General features: G+C 48.6%; 1 protein-coding gene across 1 annotated transcript in view; it reads right to left on the bottom strand.

The window, feature by feature from the left end:
* The window catches only part of PGAP1 (post-GPI attachment to proteins inositol deacylase 1), a 760,293-nt gene that overhangs the window by 520,337 nt on the left and 222,340 nt on the right, over positions 1 to 17,616 (bottom strand). The window contains exons 11-12 of the mRNA XM_085648756.1: positions 14,731 to 14,777; positions 779 to 830 (exon numbers count right to left, since the gene is read on the bottom strand). Of these exons, the coding sequence (XP_085504882.1) occupies positions 779 to 830; positions 14,731 to 14,777 (99 nt within the window). The remainder of the gene's footprint in view (positions 1 to 778; positions 831 to 14,730; positions 14,778 to 17,616) is intronic.

The following is a 17,616-nucleotide window of genomic DNA, read 5'->3' as shown; positions in this document are numbered from 1 at the left end:
CCTGGGTACTTCAGGGCTTAAAACGCTATGTGATAGGCTGAGGAGGTCAAGCCCACAAGGCTGTGATATCTTCAGCCCGGCAAAGTTCAGCTCAGGCAGCTAGGTGCCTGCATATTTAACGCATTTATAGCGCCTGACCAGAATATAAAGAGTGTTTGATAGGCTGACGTTTGCACAGTCTGGTGAAACACTCTTCATATTGGCCAAAAGGTGAATCGAAGGGTACCCCCTGCTCTTAAGGACAGGCTGCTGCAGAGTATGGCAGACACTTTCCACATCCAGTCTGACAACTGGGAAAGAGTTCTAAAAAAATTATCAGCATCAGTCAGTATCCATTAGAAAATATCTCAGTCGAAAAGTGTGGCATGATGCCTCTGTGCTTTATTGTAATAAAATAAACTCACATTGTAATTCCAGCACTCTTGTAAACTAATCATCCTAACCTTTCTGCTTATTAATAACGATAACTTGAAATTGTCTTCACTATTAAAACATATTGAACACACCCAGAACACTATGCACACTTGCACACTGATAGTTTGCTTTTCAGAGCTTGTTTTTTTTTTTGCTTGTAAGAAGCCTAGCATTCTATCTGACGAGCACTGATATGTAATGTTCACTAGGGAACTTTCTAGTAACGTGTCAAAGACTGACTTTTGAGCAAAGTTTTGCTATCAGGGCCACTGTCTGTGGGACATCGATCAGCTGTATTAGTGTATACCAAGACTGTCCAGGTGTTTCTTATTGTTTACTGCATACAATAAAACTCGTCACCTACCTTCATTGGAGGGAGCAAATCTGTTTTCCATGACAAATCATCAGCTTCTGAGCTAGAAAATAATGTATATAAAAAGAAAAAACTAAGAAAATATATTTTAACACAATTCGAAACCCTTCATTTTTGCAAAGATCACTCTAATGTTGTCAACTAGAACATACCAGAACAAAGGAAATATTAGTGAACTATGCAATATAATTTATGTAAAGTACAATGATAGTTCAACAAGTACTAACTGTAAGTAGAACATTAGAAGGGAAACTGGGAAGTTACAGTGACTAAAAGGTCCTGTTGCGTTTGAGTCTTGCTAGTATAATAATATACAATATAAGGCAATTTATAAAAGAAAACCATTGGAAAATCCCCTTTCTAGTCAATTACTGGAAATGACATGTATTGCATTTTGCAACATTAAAGAATGTGATGTAAAGTAACTGCATTCTTTATGTTTTATTTTGGCTGATGCTCCCATAGTCGTACTTGAAATAAGTACGTTTTTATTCTACAATTAATTAAAATCATTACAATTAAATAAGATAATTACAATTTATAGACCTAGAAAGGAGCTTGGGGAACATGATCTCATTCATAATGAATAAACATTACAATGGGTATGCCTGCTAAAATCAAATCATAACGTTGACCACGTGTCTTTTCCTTTGACCATTGATTGGATACTGGTGTTGCCTCTCTGAATTTTGCTACAAGCAATGTCAATAATTTAAAAAAATCTACCTCATGAAATCCCATTAAACATGCACCAATTACGTCTATATGTTTCCATATATTTAACTGCAAAAGCCACGGTCTTAATGAGAGTATTTTTTAGTGCCCAGGCATACACATACACACGTTGTATAATAGACTACATCTCGGGAATATAGATGACAGGTGTGGTCGCAGCCTCCCTTTAGTTTACCATATTGGAAATCAGTGAAGGGATCCATAAATAATCTAAATCAAATTATTAACAACTTCTATTTTAAAGGAGTGGGGATATAAAGGAATGGTTGTTTTACATTATACTCATCTGAACTTAGAACCATCCATGTATTTTTTCCTTCAAAATGTACCTAATCCTTGTTATATGATATCAGCTTAGATTGCTTCATTACTAAATATTTTATTTGAAGCATTGGTTTTCCCCAGATCTCTTCAAACTGTTTTTAACGCTTCCTCCAGATATATACTCGATGGGCTCCACCCCTTCAAGAAAGCTTTCCATAATATTCCCTTCAGCGTTAATACTGGGGATGTTGGGGGCGCTAGGTGGCGCACTAGCGAATGGCTGCCTTCGTGTAGGGCTCCCGCAGTCCGGCGGCAATTATCCGGTCATATAGCCTAGAAAAGGCAGGTGTGGGTGCTGTACTCGCACACGAAGACTGAGCGTGGGTCCCGGCGCTGGCTGACCGAGTGTGAGCGACATCGAAGGTCCGCAGTGGGAGAGCGGCGTCCCGAAAGCTCTGGCGGGCGTAGCGGCTGGAAGACACGAAGCGTCTGGCGGGCTGCCGCTCCCGGGCGAGTCCGTGGCTGTGGTACCGGAAGTAGGCCATTGGATTGGGAGCGGTGCGGGGCGCCTCTGGAAGGGACGCGCCGGTGTGGCAGACGAAGCGCTGAGCCTCTGACGGGGGCACTGCTGGGGTGGGGGCGGAGGGGCTACCCCCCCCCTATGCGGACTGGATGTGATTGCAGGGCCGTGGGCTGAGGAAGCGAGGGCCGCGCTTGCCCGGGTGCCGCATGAGCGTTTAAGGTGACGGTCGGGGGATACTACATTTCGAAGAGCTTCGGGGTACTGAGAGACATACGAGGGGCGCTTAGGAAATTAGAAATGGAACTTAAGGAACTGGAAACTAGGACGGCCCGGGCACCGATGGGACCAATTCATAAGGCATTTAGAGAGAGGCTTACGCAGTATGAAAAGGAGGCGGATAGAGAGGCTAAATTCAAAGGTAAATACTGTCAGGCTCGAAGATATTGTGAGGGTGAGCGACTGGGGCGCGCATTAGCAGAGATTACACGACGTCCGCGTTGCACTACACACATACTGGAGATACACACATCGGAAGATGTAACGCATCAGGATACGAAAGGTATTCTAGGCCTATTCACTGCACATTATGAGGAGCTATATCCTGCGCGTAGCGCTGGGGAGGCCGAATTTGGAGATTTTCTGGATGAAGTGGCGTTGTGTTGGCTGAGTGATGAACACAGGCAGTTTCTTGGAGCCCCGTTCGAACTGGATGAAATCCGAGAAGCAATTATGTCCCTTAATAATGGTAAGGCGACAGGCCTGGATGGGCTGCCGGCGGAATTCTATAAATGTTATATCGATATTATTGCCCCAGTACTCAAGAAGGTCTATGAGGAGTCTCTGGAGGTGGGAATTTTGCCGGGGTCAATGAGGGAGGTGGTGATTACCTCCTTGCTGAAGCCGGGCAAGGACCCTACTGATTGTGATGCGTATAGGCCGCTCTCTTTGCTAAATTGTGACGCTAAGATATTGGCGAAGGTCCTGGCCAATCGGCTTTCTTTACTCATGACTAAGATAGCTCTTCCGGACCAGTCCGGGTTTGTTCCGGGGAGATCTACGGCCAGTAATTTGCGAACCTTATTCTCATTGATCCACACAATAGCGCCCGAATTGCCGGTGGCTGCTATATTTCTTGACGCCACCAAGGCATTTGATTCGGTTGAGTGGAACTATCTGTTCGCTATTCTGTATAGGATGGGATTTCCGAAGATATTCGTGGCATGGGTAAAGTTGCTTTACACTGCACCGAAGGCGAGAGTACTAATTAATGGTGAGAAATCGGACCCGATTTCATTAACCAGAGGTACCAGACAGGGTTGCCCATTGTCCCCATTACTGTTCGCAATAGCGATTGAACCATTAGCATGCCGTATCCGACAGCTGCACAAGCAAAGAGCTTTTAAATGTGTCCAACGTCAAATAGATGTGTCACTTTATGCGGATGATTTAACGCTGTATGTGGTTAATCCGCAAATTAACCTCAATCCGTTGCTCAGAGAATTTTTGGTGTTCGGCCGATTGTCTGGTATACAAATCAATTGGAAGAAGTCGCAATTTTTTCCCCTGACCCCTGCGGTGGTCCGCTTTTCATTGGACTTTCCGATTGAATGGTGTGATTCAGATCTTCGCTATTTGGGGATCCGGATCTCACAGCTTAGGGAGGAGACGCTGCGAGTGAATTATGGTACGGCCATCACTAAACTGACAGAGGATGTGATGCGGTGGATCTCTTTACCTTTTACCATGGCTGGTAGAGCCTCACTGATTAAGATGGTGGTACTGCCCCGCTTTTTATATTTGTTCCAGAACGTCCCGTATTACCCGGGGGCTTTTTTTTTTCCCGGTCGCTACGGTCGGAGCTGATTAGATTGTTCTGGGCTGGGAAGCAACCTAGATTAGCGTGGTCGATCATTACCCAGCCTTATGGTGTCGGGGGATTTGATGTCCCTGATTTTTTGGCCTATTACCTGAGTGCTCAAGCTCAGTTTGCATACCACTGGTTTGCACCTACACCGTTCATGCCGCAGCTGGCTGTGGAGGACTGGATAGTTCGGCCTCTGCCACTGAGGGGCGTTATTCAGGGCCCGGTAAGCTCGATTGAGACGCCGGCTACTACGGTGACATGCACGATAGATGCGTGGCAACGGATTCTGCGCAGGGTCGCGCTTAAGTTCTTATATGCACCAACTTTGCCGTTGGTTTACCACCCGAGTCTGTCCTTGCTGCAGGAAGGGGGGTTCCGGGTGATGTGCGCTAAGTTGAAGATCCGGTACTGGGGCGATTTATTTCTGAATGGTCAGTTCAAAACGAAAGAACAATGGTTTCAGGGATGTCAGCCTACACCGCTCGACATCTTTTATTATATCCGGCTTAGACAGGGGCTGAGGGCTGTCATGCCGCAATTTCCGGAGGAACCGGACATAGTACTGCCTTTGCAGGTTTTGCTTACTTCCGCGGATGATAGGCATCTGGTCTCACACCTGTACCGGAATATCCGAGGGCAAAGTGAGAGTGGAGAGTGTAGAGCGCTCAGGCAGTGGAGAGTGGATATAGGCAGGGACATAACGGAGGCGCAGTGGGTGTATTGTTGCGAGCTCACTTCACAGATCTCGGCCAGTTGCAGATTACGGATTATCCATTATAAATTCTTGCAAAGATGGTACTGCACGCCTGAAAGGAATCTGCGGGCTCGCCTATCGGACAATGACAGATGTGAGCGTTGCCACTCGGAAGGGGCCGGTTTTTTGCACTTGGCATGGTTGTGTCCAAGGGTGTCTGAGTACTGGACGCAGGTCCACAAAGCACTTAAGGATATGTTGGGCGACATGGTTGACCGAGACCCACTAATGATGCTACTGGGATATACTATGCAGATACCCAAGGTGCATCGGAAATTTGGGAACATTGCACTTTTACTGGCGAAACGGAGGGTAGCATGTCGGTGGGGGAGAGGCCGTGCGCCGAATTTTAAGGAGTGGATAGATGATTTGCTATATTGTCAAGAACAAAACACAATATACGCCGACACACAGCCATTGAGTAGTAGGGCCAGAGACATATGGGATCCGTTCAGGGCATACCTGGCAGCTAATGCCAGTTCAGATGGAGATGGAAATCTGGAGGCAGCGGGGACTAGTCCTGCACATATAGCCCGAAGTTAGGAGCAGTTGGCTTGGGGTCTGCTGTGTTGAGGTGTCGGCTTGGTGAAGAGTGGGGTGCATTGTTGAGATGGCATACTTGAGGGATGTATTATAGCTTTGGTAGCTCTGATGATGCTGCGGGGTGGGATGGTTGGTATGTACAGTGCGGGGGCTACCATAGGAGTTGCGGAGGTGAGGGGACCTGGTAAGGTTGTCACCGGCTGGGACGTAGTAGATGGACCACTGGGGTGAGAGGCGTAGTCTGCGCTGCAGGGATTGTGGTATGTCTTATTGGCATATAACCCATTATTGCTGCTTATTCTCGAGGTTTCTGTGGTGGGAGCTACTTTCAGGCCTATGGCCCATCAGGTTTGAGAACCCGTTCTGTTGGGGGCTGCAGCTGGGTGCCCAGCGGTGTTACAGCAAGCACAGCCTTCTGTTTAGCATAAGACTTTTGGACACTAATACCCCAAGATTGTTTTCGCTGTTATTACACAGCGCAGGAGCGTAAAAGGGACACTAAAATAACTTCATGGACCTTGGACTGCTGAGCAGCAAGCAGAGATAGTATACAGGAGGTGTTGCAGGGCATTGCCTCCGGACCTCCGGGTTGTCGGTCATATGGCTGTGTATATCTGTGTGGGTGAAAAGGGGGCATTATAGACTGTGGCCGGCCCGTGAGGTTGTAGGAGAGCTGCTGTACTGCTGTGAACTGCTGTAATAAAGGTGTTTGAAAAAAAATAAAAAATACTGGGGATGTTCTCATTTTAGCACAATACGCCACAAATGCAGCCTGCCACATTTAAAGTTGCTTCCACAATTTTATGTCAGGACCGGAGGCGAGGATTATGCTCTATCTTTCTTTAATTCCAATGGCAGCACTTCAAAGTTAACAAAAAAAAACACTGTTCTCATGAACCATAGGGAACATAATACAAAACAATAGAGTGTCCATGGGTAGACAGTCCGACATCCATGCACCAATCACAGGGCTCCTGGAGGTATGTAGTCCTCTGTTCTTATCCATTCCTCCTCTTTCTTTAATGCTGCAGCCTGAGATAAGTGTTTTCATATACCGTCGCGCGTTTTCGTCAATGCCGGAGACGTTTCGTCGAGGAGCCTGCACTGCCAGTACGCCTGTGTGGCCTGTTGTCCTGCCCTGAGGCAGTGTGTGTTGAACGCCTCTCCCTGTGCTGAAACTCGAACGCTCGCATTTAAGCGAGTCTGTAACTGCCATTAGGCAGCTGTCTATTTTTTCCTTGGAAGCAAGACACTTAGCGATTCTAATCGCTTCAGGGGTAAAAGAGGTCAGTAAATTTAGGCCTAAACAACGCTCTGGAGAGTCAGTAGGGATCCATATACTGTTGGCAGGGTGCCCTACATTTATCATCGCACCAGGGCTGAGGATCCCAGGGCTTTGTACCCTTAACGCGAGCACTGCCCGCACTTTATTCATGCTGACACCCAGCCCCCCTTAGTACAGAGGTTACCCTCTCTGCCCCACTTACCTGTTTGAAGCCCTCGCCTACACATGGAATCGTACGACGAGGAGGCTTATCAGCAGGACGGTCAGTGGGAGGAGGATCCCCTAACAGCCTTACAATGGGATGAGGACTTTTATGACGCGGTTGATGACTCTATCCACAAAGCGGTAGAGCAGGCCATGGGGCCCTTGGAGGATCGCCTTTCCCGTAGAATAGAGCAGGCGTTGGCCAGGGCGCAGAACCTTCCCCCTCCCTCCCCCGTTTCCGGTGGTACTCTTGCTGATTCTCAGCCTCCTCCTTCCAAACGGCCTAAAGAGGCTGGAGTGGACATAGATGCCTTCGCTCGCCTTAAGCAGGCGTTCTTAGCGAGCAACCCTTAACCAGCGACTCCCGCACCATCGGGGAATGTAGCAGACGATGCTGACGGCGAGGCCGGCCCATCCCGTCCCTGGCGGCCGTCCCGAACCAACTAGCGAGGCGCAGAATCTTTGCGCCGACATGTTAGACCCCGATGATATTTTGCATCCCCGCTCCTCAGACTGGGCTCCCTCAGAGAAAGTCGCCCAATATGTCGCCAGCAGAATCCGTCGGCCGTTATAGGCCACAGCCAGGAGCTGTCTTAGGGCGGAGTGCCCCCGGCCTTCTCTGGAGGGCAAGGTGGCTGCTACTCCAGAGATCGATCCCCGTATGGCGACATTCTTGCAAAAGTTTGTCAAGGACCCCAAGCGGGGTATTGACAGGACCTGGCGAGCTTGCCAGGATAAGCTTCTGGATGTACTTGGACCTGCCACAAAGATTCTGGATATGGCCGAAGAGGCCAAAATATCAGGATCTCTGATTTCTCCTGACACCCTCTCCGCTTGGGCTCAGCGCGTAGTGGTGTTCCTTGGGAACGCCAACTGCGCACTCTCTACGGAGAGACGCCGAAGCTTGCTCATCAAGGTGGATCCCAAGCTTGGCGACCTCGCTGACTTTTCGGAGAACCCTTTATTAAGGAATTGGGTAAATTTGTAAATACTTTCACCTCGCTAGATAGAGCCCATTCTTCCATCAGGAAAGTTTTCCGTCCCCGTGTTTTCGGGGGGCCGGACGAGGCAGGGGCCGCTCGTCCGGCCGTCCTAATCAGGGCAGGGGGCAAGGCTCCGGTAATGGCAACTACCAGGATCAAGCCAGATTTGGAAACTTCTACCCGACTAGAGGTCGCAGAGGAAAATGCAGAGGCGGTCGAGGCAGTGGAGCCTCCAACTTGTCCGGTGATACGAGCCAACTGGCTCGTATAGTCGGTCTTCTCTCAGCCTCCATACAAGCGATTTTTCCGGGCCCGTTGCACTACAGGGCTTTACAACGCCTCAAGGCCCGCCACCTTCGCAGGGGTCTCTCGTATTCCCAGAAAGTCATCCTTTCGGCCGAGGCCAAGGAAGAATTGACATGGTGGCTTGCCAATATGGAAGCCTGGAATGGGCGGGCGATCTTCGGTTCCGCGCCCGATATCGTTATCGAGTCCGACACCAGCAGGCCCGGATGGGGCGCACGATGTGGCGAGTATGCTACCGGAGGTGTGTGGTCACCGCAAGAGCAACGGCTTCACATCAACTGTCTAGAGCTGTTGGCGGGATCCTTTGCGATCAAGTGCTGGACCAAAGACTCGGTCCGTTCTTGCGTCCTCCTCAGGATGGACAACGTGTCCGCGGTGCGTTACATCAACCACCTGGGGGGGACCTGCTCTCGCGCGCTATCCGACCTGGCGGCGAATTTTTGGCAGTATTGCCTCGACCATCATGTTTCCGTCGCAGCGGAATACCTACTGGGCCACAGCAACCAGGTGGCGGACTTCCACTCACGGCATGTTCAGGACGTGAGCCTGTGTAAACTTCATCCGGGCGTGTTTGCGGACCTCCAGAGCGTCTGGGGCCCGTTTTCAGTGGATCTGTTTGCATCCCGCTTAGATTATCAACTGCCCCGGTTCTTCAGTTGGCGGCAGGATCCTCTGGCGATGAGCACGGATGCTTTTCTCCAGGATTGGAGAGAGGAGACGGGTTATGCCTTTCCCCCGTTTGCCATGCTAACGAGAGTGTCAGCGCAGGTGCGTCGCCAGGGGGCAGACATTGTGTTAATATCTCCGATTTGGAGATCTCAAGTTTGGTTTCCAGTTCTTCAGGAACTTTCCTGGGATTTTCCAATCCTACCACCCCGCTTCCCGACTCTTCTCCTCGATCCCGACGGGATTCTTCACCCGCTCATAGCGCAGGGGTCCCTTGCCCTGATGGCCTGGCGGATTACTGGGGACGATGGGCGATCCCGGGCCTTTCAGGAACAGCTGAGAAGCTCATGTCAAAGGCTTGGGCCGATGGTACGGTCAAGCGATACGGATCCTCTTGGAAGCGATGGGTGCGTTGGTGTATGCGCCGGAATCTCGATCCCGTGGCGGCAGATATGACTGCAGTTGTGAATTTTTTAGCCGCTTTGGCTGAAGACTGTTTGGCTTATAGAACCATCATTACCTTTCGCTCGGCCATTTCGGCCGGCCACTCCTTAGTGGACGGCTCCCCAGTGGGCGAGCACCCTTGGGTCTGTCGCCTGCTTCGAGGCATCCGTCTTTCGTTGCCGCCGGAGCCTCGTTATTCCCAGCTTTGGGACGTGAACCAGGTCCTGAACCTTTTCTTGTCTTGGCAACCGAACCGTTTTTTATCTCGGAAGGAGCTTTCTGCCAAACTGGCTATGCTTCTTTGTCTAATATCTTGCCGGAGGGTTTCGGATGTGCGGGCGCTGGATGTCTCAGGAAGGATTTTCACTCCCTTTGGGGTTACGTTCACTATCCGAAGACGGACGAAATGCGGTACCACCTCCGTTTCTTACCCTGCGTTTCCGGACTCTCCTAAGCTTTGGGTACGTTGGGTGATGCAGGAGGCAGGCATTGACCTCCGTGTTTTTGGGGCCCATTCTACCAGAGGGGCCATGGCCTCTAAGGCGTTTCCCCTGGGAGCTCGTCTGGAAGACATTCTCAATGCGGCAGATTGGTCTTCAGACTTTAAACGGTTTTATTTCAAACCACTGCTGGATATGGCACATTTGGTGGTGAGCAAGCTTTAAACGAGCATAATCCTCGCCTCCGGTCCTGACATAGAATGAAAAATTTCCTAGCTAACGTAACGGAAAGTTTCAATTCTATTAAGGACTCGGAGGCGAAGATTATCCCGCCCAGGATATCAGTGCTGGGATACCTGTTCCACCCTCGTACTGGGGTAAGTAACAGGTCTTCTTCTGTGGCTGTTTTTTGCTTGTACCTATTGAATGTCTGTACCGGAATTCCTTCCTTGCAGGACTAAGCCTTAACCAAGGTTCTCGCTTACGCTGTCCTTTGCTTCCGCAGGCGATTCTGGCAAACAAAATTCGTGAGGTTCTGGGACTGGCTGGCCTACAGCATCGAAAGAGGAGGAATAGATAAGAACAGAGGACTACATACCTCCAGGAGCCCTGTGATTGGTGCATGGATGTCGGACTGTCTACCCATGGACACTCTATTGTTTTGTATTATGTTCCCTATGGTTCATGGGAACAGTGTTTTTTTTTGTTAACTTTGAAGTGCTGCTATTGGAATTAAAGAAAGATAGAGCATAATCCTTGCCTCCGAGTCCTTAATAGAAATGAAACTTTCCGTTATGTTAGCTAGGAAATTTTTCATTTCAACTCTAAATGCACCTGTGCTTGGGCTGCAATCTGGCAGGGGAAACAAAAGTCTTGTTAGCCAGCATTGTGCAAGGTGCAACCACCCTACTAATTTCCCACCGAAAGCTCTGGGACCATATGTCAAAGTGGGAAGAATTTTAATCGACACGTACTGTACCATTGGCAAAAGGGCCACACCTGATAATTTAATGGACAGGTGAGCAAAAGTGGCATTTCAAGCAAAAGCCGTAGGCTTTAATGTGGCTAGATGTAAACAGAATTCACCCGTTTCTTTAAGGTAAAGCCCTAGATGTTTACTCACTCTAGGAACACATTTTTCTGCAGCTTTGTGGCAACAATTACTATTGACGTTTTTAGGTCTCGCCTGACCCAGCGCATGCACTTTTTGTGAGGGCTCAAAAAAGTGCTACCACTGTAGCCTAGAGCTACAGTGCATGTGCGCGGGCGTGCGCGCCTCACTTTCGCACGGCCGCTTTGATGTGCCCCGTGAGCCAGTTTTTTTTCCTGTTTATTACTTCTATGTAGTAATGGTGGCACCCGTGCTTTAGCTTAAACATCTTAGGCTAAAGTCGGGTGCTGAGATTGCTTCAAAAGTAAAGAAATAGACAATTCTTTACTTTTGACGCAATCTCGGCACCCGACTTTAGCTTAAGATGTTTAAGCTAAAGCACGGGTGCCGCCATTACTACAGAGCAGTAATAAACAGAAACAAGCATTGGCATAGCCAATAGGTCTCGCTTTTGGGACCTTATAAGTATTTAGTTATGCAACTGTTGCATGGCTAAACACTTATAAGGTCCCAAAAGCGAGACCTATTGGCTATGCCAATGCTTGTTTTGTCTTAATTCTTAAATTCTTTTCCTAGCTGAATGAAGAATTTAGAGCTTTTTGCAGACATTTTAGAATTTTATCGAAAAGCAGTGTCATCAGCGTACAGTTATATGCCCATATTTTGTTGTCTTAATTAGGAGGCAAGTCTCCGCAGCGACCAGCACACCACATTTATATTCTATATATAAATTAAAAAGTTAAAGCAAAATATGCATCACTGCTTGATGCCTTTATCACTATAGGTTTTTTAGATACCACCATTCCTGTGAAAAGTCTTTTTCTTACTTACGTCTGCGTAGAGTGTCAGAAAAGTTTCAGCATTCCAGCCATCATCTCCTTGGGTTTGCTTTATTCGCCCTAAGTTGGTAGGGCATGCCCAGACGTGGGTCCCTTGCTCACTTTGCCACTGGATTTAAGATAGCCTGGCTGATGAAGGTTGTTACCCAGGAACCGGTCCCAGGATGCTTCTTTCTGGTTCAGGGAAGACCTGGCTTGGCAGTTCGGGCTGGACTGTTCCCATGAGGCACAGGGTCAAGATTGATTTGCATATAGCTGGGTCTGAATTGAGGTGGCTAAGTGAGCTAAAGAATGATCATGGATTCAACCCAGATCTGTGACTGGGGGTGAGTGTCTGAAAAGTTTCAGCACTCCATCCATCATCTCCTTGTGTTTGCTAAGATATTATACCGAACAGTAAGCATTATACAAAAACATGAGGTAAGTCATGAGACAAGTATTTAGAAGAGCCAATGGTATGAGGTGAGAGAGGAACACCTGGTCAATCATAGGTACCGGCATAGGCAAGGTCAGATGTGTGTCAGAGCAGTGTGAAAATGGCTGGGGAACACAGGAAAACATTGCGGATATCAGGGATATGGGCGAAGGTGGGAACAGGAAGCAGCGATAAGCCAGCAGGAAGGAGTCGCTCTTGAAGAGAGGAAGATATGGCCTCAGTCGGAGAGGAATTTGTTGGGTCATAAACTTTTTACTTATTCCCTGAAAAAGGATGTGAATGGGTTGCATCTGATCTCGGTAGAGAGAGAGTTCCAGATTTTGGGGGCAGTTCCTGAGAAGGACCTGTTGTAGGTTTTCTTTTTGTTTAATTTCTGTGGGTTAAGTAGTAGTGAGCTTTTGCTTCTGGAAGATCTATTTCCACCTGATAGGGTCAGTTTCTGGGTCAGGTAAGAGGGAGTATTGTGGTGCACCGTTTTATGGGTCATATATGACATTTTAAGATGGACCCTACTCTCATAAGGAAGCCATTTCAGAGCTTGGAGGTCAGGGGTGATATGATCACTTTTTTTTTTAACCGAGGATGAGCCTAGCTGCTGCATTCAAAGTACCCTTCTGCTGTGAAAGTGTGATTGCTCGGAGACCCACTAGGGTAGCGCTACCATAGTCTAATTTCGATAATACAAGAGCTTGAACTAATGTTTTGAGGTCTGCCAGGGGGAGGAATGTTTTTAGTTTTCTTAGTGCATGCAATTGCAGATTGGCTCCTCTGGTGGCAGCGCTGATGTGCTTTTGCATGGAGAGGGCATTGTCCAAGATAATATCTAGGGATTTTGCTGAGTCAATGATGTGTGGGGTACAGTTCAAGGCAGTAAGATATGGGAGCCAGTCTTTAATATTAGGGGCGACTGCAGGTGGTGAGATCAATAAGTATTCTGTTTTGAGGGCACTGAGCTTGAGGTGGTTACGAGTCAGTCAATGGTGCGTTTTAGTGAAGGTGTTGTTGAGGATATTGATGTCATTGAGAGATGCGATTTTTATGTAAAGTTGAGTGACATTTACGTACATGTGGTAGAAGATGTGAGCAAGTTTAAGGAATTAGTTTAAGGGCTTAATGTAAAGGTTAAACAATGTCGGGAAGAGAGTAGAACCTTGGGGTACGCCAAGCAACACTGGCGACCGATCGGAGAGGGTGTTGTTGATTAGGATGCACAGAGATCTATTCTGAAGGAAAGAGGAGAACCATTTTAGCACGGTACCGGAGGGACCCCTCCTGTGCTCTAGTAGGCTCTAAAGGGTATCATGGTTGACTGTGTTGAACGTGACTGACAAGTCACGTAGGAATAGTAGGAAAGATTCATTATGATTGAGAGAGTGTAGAGCATAGTCACCTATGTAGACCAGGGCAGTTTCAGTGCCATGACCCGGGCGGAAGCCAAAATGACACTCGTCGAGGATTTGGAATTGCTCGATGTGATCGCGGAACTGTGAGTGCACACATTTTTCTAAGAGATTGGCTAAATTTGAGATGTTGGTGATAGGGTGGTAGTTGTTGGGGCCGGACTGGTCGAAGTTGTTGTTTTTTAGGAAAGGAGTAACCTGGGCACTTTTGAAGCAATCAGGAAGTGAGCCTTGGGTGAGTGAGATGTTGATTATCATAGTCCATAATGGGAATAGAAGGTGAATGGCCGCATTGAGGAGTTTGGCGGGAACGGGATCGTTGAAGTGGTTGGAGTACTTCATAGAGGTCAACAATAGTTTAAGATATAATTTTAATTGAAGGTTTTAAAACTAGACCAGGCAGCATTGTTTTTAGGACTAAGTGGAGGATTTCTCGGGCATTCTGAGATGATGGTGATTCAATGGTGGTCAGTCCAATCACAAGGTAGGATGGAGACAATTTGTATGATGTTCTCTCTTGCGATGATTAAATCTATATGCCCCTTTGTTATGGATTGGGCTTTTGCAGACTTGGATATGGTCAAGGCCCTGGAGGAAGGATTTAAAACTATACACAAGAGGGTGGCTGAAGTGTTCCAATGAATGTTGAAATTTCCAAGAAAAATCTAGTTATGAGCTTCACTGTTGAATAGATAATCTCCATGATCTGTTCGATGAATGTGTGGTTATCTCCGGGAGGGAGTGTTTTGATTAAGAAACTCAGTGGACCACACATTCTTTCATATCACGAGGCAAGCTTTCTACAACATGACACATTTAATAACTATAAAAAAGCCTTTTTACTTAATTTTCCAGTACCATTCCTATGCCACACCCTCTGCTGCTCATCTCATCAGCAATTCAGACAAAATGTGTCTTTTTTGTAGTACTTTCAATTTATGTTCCTTTATGATAATAGACTCAAGATTGTCCTTATTCAAGATGAATGTATGTGGAATAATGATACATAAATCCAGGAAGGTTTCAGTTAGAACATTTTCCAAAGTGGCAAATTAGATATACCTGATGCAGTAAAACCAATACTGTATTTTCAAGTGTTTTATAAAACTTGCTGAAGCACTAAAACATAACAGTGGCAACACTTACCAATTAACTCCACCACCGGTGCATCCATAAATCCAACTATATGTATACTGTGAATTGAAATCAAAGTGAGAAAATTAGATTTTTGTAATTCACATGAAAACTAAATAGGTAAAATTTCCAGATAACAAATGTAATTGTGGAGTATGTGAAACAGTATGTTTTCAATCAACCACTCTTTTGTGACAAATGGCATTATTCTGCCGTAAGGGACTAACCTGTACAAATATAAGTAATGAGTAAAAATACCTTCTACTGTCAGCTAGACTTTGAAATACCCAAGACCAAGCAATGAGGTAAAGATGTAGCTGATGATTTATTTAAGTAGATAATTTCTAATTAGGCGAAAAAACAATCTTAATGTCATTTGGAACACATAATATGTAAGAAAATGAATGTGCAACTACTGTTAGAAATGGAAACTATATTTGAAGGATCTACATTAGTAGCTCCTGTTTACAGCAGACATAGCAGGCTTTGCTTCCACAAAGAGCACCCCCAGGTGTATGTTTTGGTTATTAAGTGTATCCATAGTTTACATGGGCTTGTATAAGGTGGCAGATTTCTGCAGGGAGGTTCGGTGGCGGTGGTTAATGGAGGTGGATGGCTGGAGGGCAGGGGTGAGAAATGAGGGCAGGGGTGAGAAATGAGGGCAGGGGTGAGAAATGCATTTTTATTTTTGCTTCTGTCAGTGGAATGGGGAGAAGAAAAACAGAAGGGACGGAGGGAGGAGAAGAAACAGGGATAGGAGGGGGGAGAAGAAACAGGAGGGCGGGTGGGAAGGGGGAGAAGTAATGGGGACGGGAGAGAAGTAACAGGGTCAGGCGGGTGGGAAGGGGGAGAAGCAACAGGGAAGAGCGGGTGGGAAGGGGGAGAAGTGACAGGGGCGGATGGGAAAGGGGAGAAGTAACAGGGACGAGTGGGTGGGAAGGGGGAGAAGTGACAGGGGCGGATGGGAAAGGGGAGAAGTAACAGGGACGAGTGGGTGGGAAGGGGAGAAGAAACAGGGATGGGACGGGCGGCTGGCAAGTGGAGAAGAAATAGGGACGGAGGGCGGCTGGGAAGGGGGAGAAGAAACGGACGGTGGGTGGGAAGGGGGAGAAGAAACAGGGATGGGAGGGCGGGTGGGAAGGGGGAGAAGAAACAGGGATGGGAGGGCGGGTGGGAAGGGGGAGAAGAAACAGGGATGGGAGGGCGGGTGGGAAGGGGGAGAAGAAACAGGGATGGGAGGGCGGGTGGGAAGGGGGAGAAGAAACAAGGACGGGTGGGCGGGTGGGAAGGGGCAGAAGAAACAGGGAAGAAGGGGGAAAAGAAACAGGGACGGGTGGGTGGGAAGGGGGAGAAGAAACAGGGACGGGAGGGCCAGGGGCAAGGGGAGAAAAAACAAGGACGGAGGGCGGGTGGGAAGGGGGAGATAAAACAAGGACAGGCGGGCGGATGGGAAGGGGAGGAAAAAAATGAGGACAGGAGGGCGGGTGATAAGGGGAGAAAAAACAAGGGCCGGAGGACAAATTGGGAAGGGGAGAAAAAACAAGGACAGGAGGGCAGGTGGGAAGGGGAGAAAAAACAAGGACAGGAGGGCGAGTGGATCAGGGGAGAAAAAACACAAGGACGGGAGGGCAGGTGGGAAGGGGGAGTAAAAACAGGGACGGAAGGCAGGTGGGAAGTGGGAGAAAAAGAGGGATGGGATGGCAGGTGGGAAAAAATAGGGACTAAGGGGGAGAACAAACAGGGACGGGATAAGGGGAGAACAAACAGGGACAGGAAGGTGGGGAAGTGAGAAGGGGACAACAAACCGGGACGGGAGGGTGGGTGGATGGCTAAGGGGAGAACAAACAGGGACGGGAGGGTGGGTGGGAAGGGGGAGAACAAACAGGGACGGGAGGGTGGGTGGGAAGGGGGAGAGCAAACAGGGACGGGAGGGAAGGGGGAAAACAAACAGGGACGGGAGGGCGGGTGGGAAGAGGGGAACAATCGGGGATGGGAGGGTGGGTGGGAAGGGGGAACAATCAGGGATGGGAGGGTGGGTGGGAAGGGGGAACAATCAGGGATGGGAGGGTGGGTGGGAAGGGGGAACACTCAGGGATGGGTGGGTGGGAAGGGGAGAACAATCAGGGTGGGTGGGAAGGGGAGAACATACAGGGACGGGAGGGTTGGTGGGTGGATAAGGAGAGAACAAACAAGGATTAAGGGGGAGAACAAACAGGGACGGGAGGGTGGGTGGGAAGGGGGAAAACAAACAGGGACGGGAGGGCGGGTGGGAAGAGGGAGAACAATCAGGGACTAAGGGGAAGAACAAACAGGGACGGGGCGAGTGGGAAGGGGGAGCACAAATAGGGACAGGAAAGCGGGTAGGAAGGGGGAGAAGAAACATGGATAAGAGGGCGGGTGGGACGGGGCAGAAGAAACTGGGACGATAGGGCCAGTAGGAATGGGGAAAAGAAATAGGGACGGGTGGGTGGGTGGGAAGGGGGAGAAGAAACAGGGACGGGTGGGAAGGGGGAGAAGAAACAAGGACGGGAGGGCGGGTGGTAAGGGGGAGAAGAAACCAGGATGGGAGGGTGGGTGGGAAGGGGGAGAAGAAACAGGGCCCTAAGGGGGAGAAGAAACAGACACGAGGGCAGGGGGGAAGGGGGAGAAGAAACAGGAACGGGAGGGAAAGAGAGAAGAAACAGGGACAGAAGGGCCGGTGGGAAGAGGGAGAACAAACAGGGACAGGAGGGCGGCTGGGTAGGGGAGAACAAATGGACAGGAGGGCGGCTGGGAAGAGGGAGAACGAACAGGGACGGGCAGGCTGGTGGAAACGGGAAGAACAAACAGGGATGGGAGGGCGGGTGGGAAGGAGAAGAACAAAAAGGGACGGGCGGGTGAGAAGGGAGAGAACAAACG

The sequence above is a fragment of the Triturus cristatus genome, chromosome 3_2 (genome assembly GCF_964204655.1).
Source record: "Triturus cristatus chromosome 3_2, aTriCri1.1, whole genome shotgun sequence".
Classification (NCBI taxonomy): domain Eukaryota; kingdom Metazoa; phylum Chordata; class Amphibia; order Caudata; family Salamandridae; genus Triturus; species Triturus cristatus.
Note: the sequence above shows the minus strand (reverse complement) of the source record. Positions and strands in the feature narration are given on the sequence as shown.